The sequence below is a fragment of the Mytilus edulis genome, chromosome 9 (genome assembly GCF_963676685.1).
Source record: "Mytilus edulis chromosome 9, xbMytEdul2.2, whole genome shotgun sequence".
NCBI lineage: Eukaryota > Metazoa > Mollusca > Bivalvia > Mytilida > Mytilidae > Mytilus > Mytilus edulis.
Window position 1 is genome coordinate 1,362,529 of NC_092352.1, and position 14,325 is coordinate 1,376,853.

Genomic DNA, 14,325 nt, shown 5'->3' on the forward strand with positions numbered 1-14,325 from the left:
TGCTCAAATTCTCAGGTCCCATAAAATGTGTGTACAACTGTTAATATTAATGCTGAAAATCTTGAAATGTGCATTGTAAACACTGAAGAAATGTTAGCGAAACATCCCATCTAGACTAAAAAAAAACAGGTTTCTGATTGATGGAGTAGAGGATTTTGCCACCCAAAAAAGGCTATGAAAACCCAGATGATCCAATGTTCGGCATATGAGGTCTTTATTACCAAGGGATGTGTTACCGGAAACTTTGGTTAGTGATCATGATTTGTTTTCGCTTAATCGATGTACTATTAACAGTTCATACTACTGCTACCTTCGTTTATCTTCTACCAAATTGAAATACAGACTCCAACAGAAATCTTTGAAAAAAACCGACTGAAATTAATCCTTTGTTAGTCTTAAGGTTGCCATCCCGAATTGGTTAACCAGGTTGTTTTAGCAGTCTTATATCTTCCAATACAGAATAGTCGTCTAAACTGTAATGTTTACCGATTGTGTTTTGTTCCTTATTGCGACATTGTGTCTGAGTGCATGTTCGCTTGCGGTTAATGTATGCATAGAAGGAGGCTGTACCATCTGTGTCATAACCCTTTCAAAACTCAGTCTTCTTCCTACTGGAGTTCATGAGAGTCCTTGATTTTTATCTCTGTTAAAGACATAAATTCGAAGGGTAACTCAAATCTTGACTTATCTTCTTAGTCAATTTATGTTCGAACAGCGGTAAACTACTATTTGAATTATAGATTGCAAATAGATTTTGTACAATGTAAAACATCAGTTATCGTCATAAAGTACGATTGTAAGTGTTGAAATAAGCGGGTTTTTACTTGTTAATATATATTATGCTAATTATTTTTTGAAACACTCAATATTTGATCCAGTGATGACAACATGAAAAAACATACAAATAATATCGATATTCATATAATTTAAAAGTACATCTTTCGTTATCTGTCGTAATCTATAATATCATTGTCGTATATTGATGGATTAATTATTCAACTGAATGAAATCGGATATACTAATGTTACGTATTAGGAAATAACACAATAATTCTATTAAAGCATTTCCTTTTGTTTCTAATTAATATAAGATGAAGGAGATAATTCACTTTATTGTCAGGTGGTGTGTACTTACCGATCGCCTTATCTTAAAGAAAAGTATATCCTCGTCAAATATTTCATTTTAGAACGCTTGCATTTAAACATGAAATATAAAACTTTACAACAGAAATAATCAAAGCATCTTCCGAGTGCTTAATATAAACACATTCTCCCACATGATTCTTAGTGTGTAACTGTTCTTCTAATAAGTGAAAATATAATTAAGAATACATAAAACCTGCCTCTTATATTGATTCTGTTAAAAAAAATTAATGTAAAACAAGTTTGATTTTTAACTATATCTCGTAGCTAATGTACATTTAGTCCAAATATGACGTCTTGAAAGGCTATTTTTTTTTACGCCTTACTTCGACGTCATAATGCTGAAGCCGCCATTTTCGGTTGAACTTTTTGACCCAATTTGGACATCAAATTTTCATTGAAGGCTAAAAAAAATTGCATATATAAAAATTCTTACCTTTTAAGTGTTTGTTTGTGCAAAATATTTCCAAGTAATCCCTACAGAAATAATAATATAAGTAACAATTCCATCCGAGGCGGGAACATGTCGACTGCATTTTTTTTAACGTTTATCTGATTTATGTTTAGGAGATTATAAAATAAGTTTTACACCAAACTCGGTAAAATTTGATAGACCCGAATTTCCGGAACCTTTGTTTTGCATTATTCGGAAATTCAAGTCCGTCAAAATGTACCGATTTTGGATCAAAAATATATTTCATACTCCTAAAATTAAGCATCTTGAGGTTAAAATCAGCTAAACGTTTTAAAAAGCAGTAAATTCCTTCTCAAAGTCCAACTGAAAATATGAGTTTGGCGTTATGACGTCGAAGTAAGGCGTCAAAGAAAAAAAATATAATAGTCTTTCAAGACGTCATAATTATTTGGACTAATGTACCTTTAAAAGTTGTTAATACAAATTTAGAGAGACATCTCCTATCAAAGACAAAATTCTTTTATAAAAGTATAATTTTTGTAACATTTTGTATTTTTTTATTCATACTAGCCTTATGTTGTACTGATGCATCACTGTACCCGGTAATGGGAGGGTTTGGCACAAGTTCAGTAGTTTAACCCAACACATTCGGTATGTTCCTGTCCAAAGTCAGTGTTCGTCTTTTGTTGCTGTTAATCATGTTTGCTCTCGTTTATTGTTACATGTATGTACATAAATCAAGCCGTTTATATTCTCGTTTAAATTGCTTCACATGTGTTATTTCGGTGCCTTTTATAGCTTATCGTGTGTTATCGGTTTTGCTCATTGTTGAAGGCAGTACGGTGACTTATAATAATTGTTAACTTCTATGTCATTTGATCTCTGGTGGAGAGTTGTCTCCGTGTCACGTATACCACATTTTCTTATTTATTACTAGTATAAGTTATCATGCTTTGACCCAACTAACATGGTTATTTAGACGGTGTCGAAAATTGTTGGACGGTGAGGGCGAAAGCCCGAACCGTTCAACAATTTTCGACTCCGTCTAAATAATCATGCTAGTTGGGTCAAAGCATGATAACATTTTTGTGCGGTTATGCTAACCGTATTAGGTATATAATTAATGAAACGTTTTATACACAAGTGTCCTAGATTTCACTACGCAATAGTAACATGTTAACTCCGCCCACTGACCTCACTCTTAATGTGTATCGTGTAACCTGATGATCTATTGATTTTCCATGTAGTGCATAGATCATGTGTTTTTATGCCAACTAAAGATGGGGTCTGGTAAAAGACGATTTGTTGATACTACAATTTTACTGAAACTGCCGTAAACATAAATCGTACTACACTTTGTCCACAAGTTTTCAACAACTCTTCCGTAACTATTGTTTATAAAAAAAAAATGACTTCATTTTTAGAAGAAGAACAGTTCTGATAGTTTTTGATCATATTTTTATTTACCGTTTGGTTTAATGTGATCGGGAGCATTTCACTTTGTTTCATTCCATCTTATATTTTTTTTTTCTTATTTATATTTTTAACGGTTTTCTGGACGAAAAACATTTTTTTTTAAATCTGTTATTACTGTTAAGTTTGTATAATACAATGCAGAGATGTATAATAAATATATGTTATTTGAATTTCTCTAGATTGATAAAGCCATTGATTGCGTCATGCATGTATAGATGTCAAGCAGTGGAAATTTCACATAAATACACGAAGAGCGTGTACCTTACTTTGTTCTTTTTATAGCACACATGATTTCAAGTCAATAGTTATAGGTTAAAGGTCAACATATTACAACAAGATTTCTGATTGGCTACAGGCACATGTTTTGTAAGAAGGTTTCTTCTATTAGGATAATTTGATTGGGTTGTGTACGGCGAACATGGTTATTTAGCAGATGGCAAGGCAGCCAGTAGAATTCAAGTTTACAACTGCATAACCGCACAATATTATTTAATATGATAATCGATGACAATGAAAAGACGAGAATCAATTGTCTCACTTTTTATAGGCTTCCCTTTTTTTAAATTCCGCTTGGAGTTTGGTGATTTTTCATATTTTTTTTATCGAGACATTCAAGTAAGGCATCATCCCAAAAGTATGAATTTGGCTGCGTATGGATGGTAGAGGCTTTTCTATCAGATATATCATGTATTTACTCAATAATTTAATTAACAAATGCGATAAAAAGATTTGTTCAATAAATATAGATGGACTCGGTAATATAATTAATATATTGTCCGATATATAACGATTGACTGTATGATATGATTATAACTGGCATGGATAATACAATCTCTTTGTATTGGATACGCATAATTCGGCATCTAAGTCATCATTCGCAGATCAAATGTGGAATGATGAACAATATTCTTGTCTACCAATGATTTAGATAATTCTGATTCGTGTCTACAATCAATCTAATCTTTTTTATAAATACTTTATTATTCTGACACCGGTTTTCCAAACATATGAATTCAACATCTTAAAATCTGATAATCAATTATAAAAATATAACATCGAATGACATAGTAACTCTATCGAAACTTTTTCTATGTTCGAAACAGATAATAGAATCATTGAATTCATCACGATACATGTATGTACCTGCATGTTAGGAATGGTTTAGTATAGAGATGTATGCAAAGTGAAAAATAATCACTAACTTTTTTTAATAATAAGTGTCAAAATGAACTCAAAATGTCATAAACATTTTTACAGAGGAATTATCCAGTCACGGAAAACAATTTAGAAGATTACCAAATTAAATGAAGGAAACCTTGTATTGTGGCATATCCTGTTATTCAAAATATAAAGTCTTCTCCGCTGGATTCCAATACTTAATCTGTTTCAGCAAAGTGTGTGTCTTGCAGACAATATATATGACAAAGTTTTGATTTCGAGTATCCAATTCCATTCCTTCAACACTTTGGTACGGTCTATTCGCTTTTTATTAGTTTCCTTTCCTAAAAAATGCCAAAAAGCTTAACATTCGGATTCAAAGATGCTTCAATATGTAGGCACATGTGATATATATATATATGACAAACAGAGACCCCAAAAGAACATTGAATGCCATCTGAACCATCTTTGCTTGATTGAGTAGCAATCTTAGTTTTTAAATTAGTTAGGATCTATATGACAAAAGGGTACCTTAAGAAAATGCTATATTCCCTTAATTTCAACTTTGCATGAGGGAGTTGAAACCTTAGTATAAGAATAATTTCTATGCCATGTTGTGATGTTGAAGATCAAACACTAAACTTTAAAGATTTAGATACTGCATGAAATGCTAAATTTATCTTAATTTCCTGAAATACCCTCAAATTTTAAAAGATCGACAGTTAAAACATCGGAACAATTTTACATAACAATTATAAAATGTTTCCACTGAAGATTCCTTCTTATCGTAGAATACTTTTTATTTTTGATACTGGTTTTAAAACATTGAGAAGCACGCAGATTTAATTATATGAAATGTAGAAGTTGATCCATTAATAATTGAGTTATCGTGTTCTACCCGCGTAATTTATATTTTAATTCGGTTATCAAATGTTTAGATCGTGATGTGCATAGACGTAATGGAACCAAACTAGCAAAATACCATACAACTACAAATAAAATATAACTTGATACTATGGCATGTGAAATTCAATTCTTTATTTCTATTAAAATGCCGCGAATGCACTTAACTTATCGAAAAAAGAAAACTTTTATAATAATATACATGATATATTATATATTCCGGTCGCGGCTACATCTAGCAACTTCTTACAATAGTTTCTTGTTTGAAAGTGTTCATCAAATCTTTATATAGCTATACTCTTTATCTTATTAATTCTATAATTTAAATAAATTATTGTTGTTTTAACCAAGTGAGACGTATAACCAACCAAACGCACTGCACACTGTTGATGTCATATTAAGAGTGTATTTTTGTTCTGGGGGTGGTGGGTTTGGGGGTGTTTGTTGCTTCAATACTTAATTGATAGAGGTGCCGTTGGGGTTCTGTCACCACCCCCACCCCCAACCCCACACCCAGTTTGATATAATGTAGTTCTTTTAAAAACATATACCTTTTCATTTATATTGTGTACTTTATTAGTTTAAATGTCACCCTAGTATCTTTCGCCTCTCTTGTAGATAAAACAGTATATTTTTTGTGAATTAATTTAATAAATCAGTCTTAAAGACCACCTGTATTAAGCAAACATCTGTGTTATAATGCTTCATACCTTGTGTCCTTCTGTAGTGCATTACAAATAGATTTAACTGTATTGAAAGATCATCTGCCTATAAATGAGACCACGTTTTTGCGATCCCTTAAGGGGTCTCATAACACAGGTTTTACTGTACTCAACAACTGCCAAAAGCACGATCTACAGGGACTGATATGTCATAAGGCTAATATCACAATTTTTTTTTATTTTACACATTTTTCGAAAATATTAAAGTATGTCTTTTACGCTTGACCAGTGCTTACTGCGACCATATTTGGCAGCAAGGATGTTCGCTCTTCTAGTTTTTGAATTTTTTGCCAGATTTTCAGACTTCTCTTTTACCTATGCTTTTCCATAAAAAATATTGTCCACTAACCACTACTTTTTTTTTTTATTTACTTATATCATACGTATAGTTAAAAATACATTTGAAAATCTTATAACATCTTTGGGTTTTTTTTTAAATGCTTACAGAAAAAAGCGGCAAATATTGATAATAAGAACACTCTAGAGACTCTTTTCCCATCAAATTTTCGAAAACAAAGAACACGGACTCTTAATATTTTCTTGCTTTTTAAGTTCTTTCACATTTTTAATCATGTTTAAAACGTTAATCACTGCTTATAATGTTTTGATATCTAACTAACTGAGTAATCACGTATCGAATTCATGCGTAACGGTTGTTTATCGTATAGAAAGTTGAAAATTCTACAAATTGTTTTTGTTACTAAGACTTGTAACTGTTGTTATTCATTTGATGTATTCTCAATATGACCCTGACCAACTGATAATCAAAGTAGTAATTTTCTAAAAGGTAAATAAACTCGACAAAATGGTCCTAAGTTTGGAAGAAGGACAAATTGATATGACCTCAGTATAAAATGATGACGAATGACATTACAGAAAATTACCGAATAGGTAGAATGTACTGAATATTATGAAAGAATTCCGTCGACCCAAGTTAATGTTGGGCAATGGATATTTGAGAGAAATGACAGGACATTGGAGTGCCAATGTATTTTAGGACATTACAACACCTAAATTTAAGGACATTCGAGCGAAAGTTAAAATAAGCATAGAATACTTGCGCGAAAACAAAATTAAGAATGGTGTAGGAACATCTCTTCCGTTTGCTAATTATAATCTGTAACCCCTGTTCACCACGGTAACAAATGCATGGAAGTATGATATTTTAGTTCATAAAATTTGGGGTTTATAATTCACAAAATTAAAACAACAAAAGTCCTGTCATAAAACTTAAAACTCGGTTATTGCATTATTTACCATTCAGTTCGGGATTGAAATTTACGCCACTGGCTTCTGACATTAAAATCTTATATTTTCTCAACTCCTACAAAAATATCACAGGGATACCAAAAAGCCCTATTTTTGAAATCCAAGTGAATTTAATATTTCGGCGTTGAAATTTATAATGCATCCTTAAAGTTTAAATCTTTTAAATAGTATTATAACGAGACTGACCGTACTTATAACATATCTTTAAATTTGGGGGCACATTTATTTTGGGGACATATTTTTAAATTTTGGGGCATATTTTTAAATTTGGGGACACATTTTTAAATTTGGGGACATATTTTTTAAGATATATTACCTTAAATCTTTTAACTTACAAATACACATTTGGGGGAGGTACATGCATACTTATTGGTCGGGTTGTTGTCTCTTTGACACATTCCCCATTTCCATTCTCAATTTTATTATTGATGCAAATCAGTTGATGTTTTCAAAAAGTCGTCCTAAATATGACATGTATGATTCAAATATCAACCATCAATGAATGTATTAAACAATCGAAAAATCAATAAAAAAAAGTTTGACCGAAACTTACAATAAGTAAAGTTTTTAAAATGTTTCTCCTTCTTTAAGTAAAAACAAGAGGCTATCACAACGACAGCAAACCGGATTTATTAACTTTCATTTGTGTCCTGGGAATATCACAAGTAACATAACTGATGAACGGTGAAAGTGAAAATCATCAATATCAAATTTGTCATCAGTATCAACATATTAATTTTTGAAAAGCTCAGGTTGAATGGTTCTTGAGTAAATGCAACAACATGACTGGAAACGCCATTTTTCGATCTTTCAAGAACCATAACTCCTAAACGGTAAATCTTAAAATAGACATATTAAAATTTGAAAAGCTTTGGTTGAACAGTTCATGAGTAAATGCACGGACACGACTGGAAACGCCATTTTCAATTTTTCAAGAACCATAACTCCTAAATGGTAAAAGTCAAAATCGTCATTATTGAACTTGACCTCCATTTTGTCATCAGTAACAACAAATTAAAATTTGGGAAGCTTTGGTTGAACAGTTCATGCGTAAATACACGGACACGACTGGAAACGCCATTTTTCAATCTTTCAAGAACCATAACTCCTGAACGGTAAAAGTCCAAATCGTCATTATTCAACTTGACCTTCATTTTGTTGTCAGTAACACCATATAAAAAATTTAAAAGCTTTGGTTGAACGGTTCATGAGTAAATGCACGGACAACATTTGGTTGCCGCCCGCTCGACCGACCGACCGACTGCTCGACCGCCCGACCGCCCGCCGTACATCCCCAAATCAATAACCGGCATTTTTGTCACAAAAATCCGGTTAATAAAATGGTAAAGCCACGTGGCGTGTGTAAATAAATATTATGTGAATCCTTGTTTCAATCAATATGCGACACTATAGTAAACAAATTTAATTCTTTATTCTGTATGTAAATATCTTTACCTTCTATTAATATAATTAACAATTATTGCATGATCAATTGTCACTTATTGTCGTTTTCTTATGCAATAATGTTGTTATATCGCGATAAATAAAGATTATCAGTCTGGCTAGACAATTTATCATTGTGGTTTCAAGGGTCGGAAGAAAATTTACAGTTGTTATGACATTTGGGCTTGTTTTTTTATTGGTATTTTTCTTCATAGACTATTTTTGTTTTCTGTGAAATTCATTGAACTCTCTAATTTCTTTTCTCTCATTCCAAGTCTTCTTTTCTGAATTCATAAAGTTATTTTTTAAGTGAACTGGGTCTAAATCTTTGACCTGATATACATGATACATTGGATATACAAAAAGTAACTCACTTATACTTATTACAAATACTTAAAAAGTAAAATAGGAAAGAGGACGAAGACTTCTACTTTTGGGTACATATATACTAAACTCAAACTTTTTCTTGTGGTCATTGGTCATTAAACGTCCTTGACCAAACAGTAAAGAAACGTTGTGTTATCAGTTCTTTTACATAAGATCATACAGGTATGGATTCCTAAATCTATCACATGTTTATAAGCATGGTTTCCATACACTCGTATCAGCTCACATGGTCCAAACATGTTCTGATTAGGAAATTCCTTCCTATATAAACACGGTCTTCTAGTTGAGGAAATAAACCTACATCTGTCTTTCTAACGACAACTACTACCCTAGGACAATATGAGGAGTTTACTGTTACTGTGTTTGACTGTTCCTGTAGTGTCAGGCTTTTTCCTGAATACTTTTGGACTGGGCTCAGGGGTGAACACCGTATCAGAACTTGACGTAGCTAAATATCTAGGGAGATGGTATCAGATGTATGCTAGTGAGTCTGTTTATGCCACATTCGAGCGAGGAGCACAATGTGTAACTGCAGACTGTAAGTATATCTTTAATCTAACTCGATTGCTATAGCTTAACATTAGGAATAAAACTATTGTCTATTATCATCAACCCAAACGTCAAAATTACCGACAATTATATGATATGTCTAGCTTTAAAGCGTACATGGTCTTTACAAATTTGAAGGTTAGCAAAATGAAACTGATAAATTGCTGTAATTAACACAGAACCCTCAAAATAATAAAGTACGTTATAATAATCATGAGCAACAAGAAAAATCTCAAGTTGGAGAATATCTTATAAAAAAAACGCAAAAATATTGTTTTTATTCAAATGCTGGCTCTTATTTTAGATATTGACGATAAAATCTCAAAATGAAGCATTTGCACAAATTTGGCAGCTTTCTGTAAAAGTAACACGTTTGAAGGGCTAAGATAATATGTCTTAGTAAATTAAATGTATTATAAATGAAATATGAACGATTCATGTGGGCCTCAATGAAAATTAGACTAGTTCTAGTTTAGTTACCCTCTTTAAATAAAGAATTTATTATTATTATTATATTATTATTATTATTTGGACATCTTATGGATTTTGCTCATTGTTGAAGGCATAAAGTTTTTGATTTCTGTGTCATTTCGTCTCTTGTTGAGTGTTGTCCCATTGGTTATTTTACCACATTTTCTTTCTTTTATATCTAAAGATTTTCACTTGATCGGTTTACGATTCTTTGTGAATTTCGAGTTCGAAGGGCTAAATTCCAATTTCCTGTAAAATGATTAATATATTTGGTGTAGAAGACGGTTGTTTCGCAACTAACAAATTGAGATTTTAAAGTGATGAACAAAATATTGATAATCGCTGTAAAACTTTTTCTCATCTTTGATTTATGAATGGGCCCGACTACAAATCTGTTTGCAGTGCCATCGTATTAATAAGTAATAACCACTTCTTATAAAATGATAAATATAAAGTTCATACTTCTCGACACTTTTTTAGACGTTTAAACCGAATAGCTTTTAACAGAATGGGAGAACATAAATGGCGATGTGTCTGGAGATTGGTTACCAAATGTCAAAATAATAAACAAGATAAATGTTGTAAATGTATTTTCCTCCACAAAATAATTGGTCATTTATATAACCTTTTCAGGAAAGCAATTTTAGCAGGAACGATTAACTATATAATTATCAGTCAGTACATGAAAATAAGTGATGTTCTTTTTCCATATATGACATATTAATTTAGACTTAAAGAAGATCTTACAAAACGGACAAAACCATTAAATAAGTACAATATGATAATAATAAACCGAGAAAGGCAGAGAAAAACAACGACAAACCTTCGTTATCATATGATAATAATAAACAGAGAAAGGCAGAGAAAAACAACGCCAAACCTTCGTTATCATATGATAATAATAAACAGAGAAAGGCAGAGAAAAACAACGACAAACCTTCGTTATCATATGATAATAATAAACAGAGAAAGGCAGAGAAAAACAACGACAAACCTGAGGAAGGCAGAGAAAAACAACGACAAACCTTCGTTATCATATGATAATAATAAACAGAGAAAGGCAGAGAAAAACAACGACAAACCTTCGTTATCATATGATAATAATAAACAGAGAAAGGCAGAGAAAAACAACGACAAACCTTCGTTATCATATGATAATAATAAACAGAGAAAGGCAGAGAAAAACAACGACAAACCTTCGTTATCATATGATAATAATAAACAGAGAAAGGCAGAGAAAAACAACGACAAACCTGAGGAAGGCAGAGAAAAACAACGACAAACCTTCGTTATCATATGATAATAATAAACAGAGAAAGGCAGAGAAAAACAACGACAAACCTTCGTTATCATATGATAATAATAAACAGAGAAAGGCAGAGAAAAACAACGACAAACCTGAGGAAGGCAGAGAAAAACAACGACAAACCTTCGTTATCATATGATAATAATAAACAGAGAAAGGCAGAGAAAAACAACGACAAACCTTCGTTATCATATGATAATAATAAACAGAGAAAGGCAGAGAAAAACAACAACAAACCTTCGTTATCATATGATAATAATAAACAGAGAAAGGCAGAGAAAAACAACGACAAACCTTCGTTATCATATGATAATAATAAACAGAGAAAGGCAGAGAAAAACAACGACAAACCTGAGGAAGGCAGAGAAAAACAACGACAAACCTTCGTTATCATATGATAATAATAAACAGAGAAAGGCAGAGAAAAACAACGACAAACCTTCGTTATCATATGATAATAATAAACAGAGAAAGGCAGAGAAAAACAACGACAAACCTTCGTTATCATATGATAATAATAAACAGAGAAAGGCAGAGAAAAACAACGACAAACCTTCGTTATTAAACAGATAATAAACAGAGAAAGGCAGAGAAAAACAACGACAAACCTTCGTTATCATATGATAATAATAAACAGAGAAAGGCAGAGAAAAACAACGACAAACCTTCGTTATTAAACAGATAATAAACAGAGAAAGGCAGAGAAAAACAACGACAAACCTTCGTTATCATATGATAATAATAAACAGAGAAAGGCAGAGAAAAACAACGACAAACCTTCGTTATCATATGATAATAATAAACAGAGAAAGGCAGAGAAAAACAACGACAAACCTGAGGAAGGCAGAGAAAAACAACGACAAACCTTCGTTATCATATGATAATAATAAACAGAGAAAGGCAGAGAAAAACAACGACAAACCTTCGTTATCATATGATAATAATAAACAGAGAAAGGCAGAGAAACACAACGACAAACCTTCGTTATCATATGATAATAATAAACAGAGAAAGGCAGAGAAAAACAACGACAAACCTTCGTTATTAAACAGATAATAAACAGAGAAAGGCAGAGAAAAACAACGACAAACCTTCGTTATCATATGATAATAATAAACAGAGAAAGGCAGAGAAAAACAACGACAAACCTTCGTTATTAAACAGATAATAAACAGAGAAAGGCAGAGAAAAACAACGACAAACCTTCGTTATTAAACAGATAATAAACAGAGAAAGGCAGAGAAAAACAACGACAAACCTTCGTTATCATATGATAATAATAAACAGAGAAAGGCAGAGAAAAACAACGACAAACCTTCGTTATCATATGATAATAATAAACAGAGAAAGGCAGAGAAAAACAACGACAAACCTTCGTTATTAAACAGATAATAAACAGAGAAAGGCAGAGAAAAACAACGACAAACCTTCGTTATTAAACAGAGAAAGGCAGAGAAAAACAACGACAAACCTTCGTTATCAAACCGAAAATAAACGTGAAAGATTTTTGTATGGCATTTTTTAAGACCACACTGCAGTAGATGTTGATAGCAAATATATAAAATTTATATAAGTCAAAAACTTCAAAATTGTGTTTCCTTTTCAGACTCATTAAAGCCAGGAGTTACTAACAACATTACAGTACTAAACTCTGAGACAGTAGACAGTCCTACATCACCACTGACAGTAACTCATGGATATGCTCTGCCATCGGACAAACCTGGACAACTGACCGTCGTCCTAGAAACTGCTCCTTTACCAGCTCCATGTAAGTTAAAATACGCAAATTGTTTTTAAAAGATAAAAAAAAAAACGTCGTACGAACTTTAGTGCCATTTGACCCGATTAAAACAATTTTAGAACAGATATGAAGGGTAATATGCTGTGATATTTAAGATGTTACTGTGTTTCTACTTTCTTTCCTCTTTTAAAGAGATAACACTAATTGTGTTTGGGAAAACATTAGCAATATTTGATAAATAAGGAATTTACAAATACGTTGGTTATTTTTAAACTCCCAATTAATTAAAAGTCAACATTCTAGCTGACTATAGGTCGTCAGATTTACGTACATTTAAATCATTTTCCTGATAAAAGTACTTTGTATATCTTTAAAATTAGTTCATCAAAGTGTACTGTTTTCTGTGACTCACATTGAATGCAACTGTCCATCAGCCACTGATTATTTCTCATTTTTTGTAGATTGGGTTTTAAAGTTAGGACCAAAAACCTTTGGCACTGATGGTCAATACCAATATTCCATTGTCAGTGATTTCGTTAAAGCAACCCTGTTTGTTTTGTCACGTGATACAACAACATTTAAAACATACGAACCAGAAATCCTCCAATTCCTGAAAGAGCAAGGATTTACCTCTATCATAAACAAACCAGTAAAAACCTACCAGGGATCAGACTGCCACTACAATCCTAAACACCAGTAAAAACCTACCACGGACCAGACTGCCACTGCAATCATAAACACCTCTAAACCATACCATGGATCAGACTGCCATTACAATCCTAATCATCAGTAATCATCACTATCATATATATTTTGTATTTTGTTAAATCTATGAATAAATATTTCTTACTTGTTTTTGGTTATTTTGATGAGTAAAAGAACATTTAAAGAAATGAGATACTTAAATTTAATAAACCTCTAACATTGGATTAATCCATAACCGTAACCTTTGACAAATAACTGGACTATAAGTGAGAATTGAAATGGGGGATATCAAAGAGACAACAACACGACCGAAGAGCAAAAATCAGTCAAAAGGTTTTAAGCCAACAATATGTCTTTAACGCAGGCGGCGGGAAACTCCTTCAACCGGATGGAGGGTTGAGCTACAATACAAGTGCATTGTCTACCATTAGATAAACTTGGCATGCGCATCAGACAATCTATTGAGGACCATCACATTGCATTTGTTTTAACGTGTTTAGACTTTACCAACAGATCACTGTTTCTATCTAGATATACTTGCCTACCCTGCTGATACGTATACATATCAATCTGTATTTTCTGTTTCTTTACGGTGTATCATGTATCCAATCATTTAAGTGCCTACTAGATTTGACCTT

General features: G+C 32.2%; 1 protein-coding gene across 1 annotated transcript; it reads left to right on the forward strand.

Moving 5' to 3' along the window:
* Positions 1-9,193: 9,193 nt before the first annotated feature.
* LOC139487435 (apolipoprotein D-like) lies at positions 9,194-13,836 on the forward strand. The gene is made up of 3 exons (XM_071272215.1): positions 9,194-9,453; positions 12,848-13,009; positions 13,444-13,836. The coding sequence occupies exons 1-3, from the start codon at positions 9,255-9,257 to the stop codon at positions 13,680-13,682; spliced, it is 600 nt and encodes a 199-aa protein (XP_071128316.1). The 5' UTR covers positions 9,194-9,254; the 3' UTR covers positions 13,683-13,836.
* Positions 13,837-14,325: the final 489 nt, after the last annotated feature.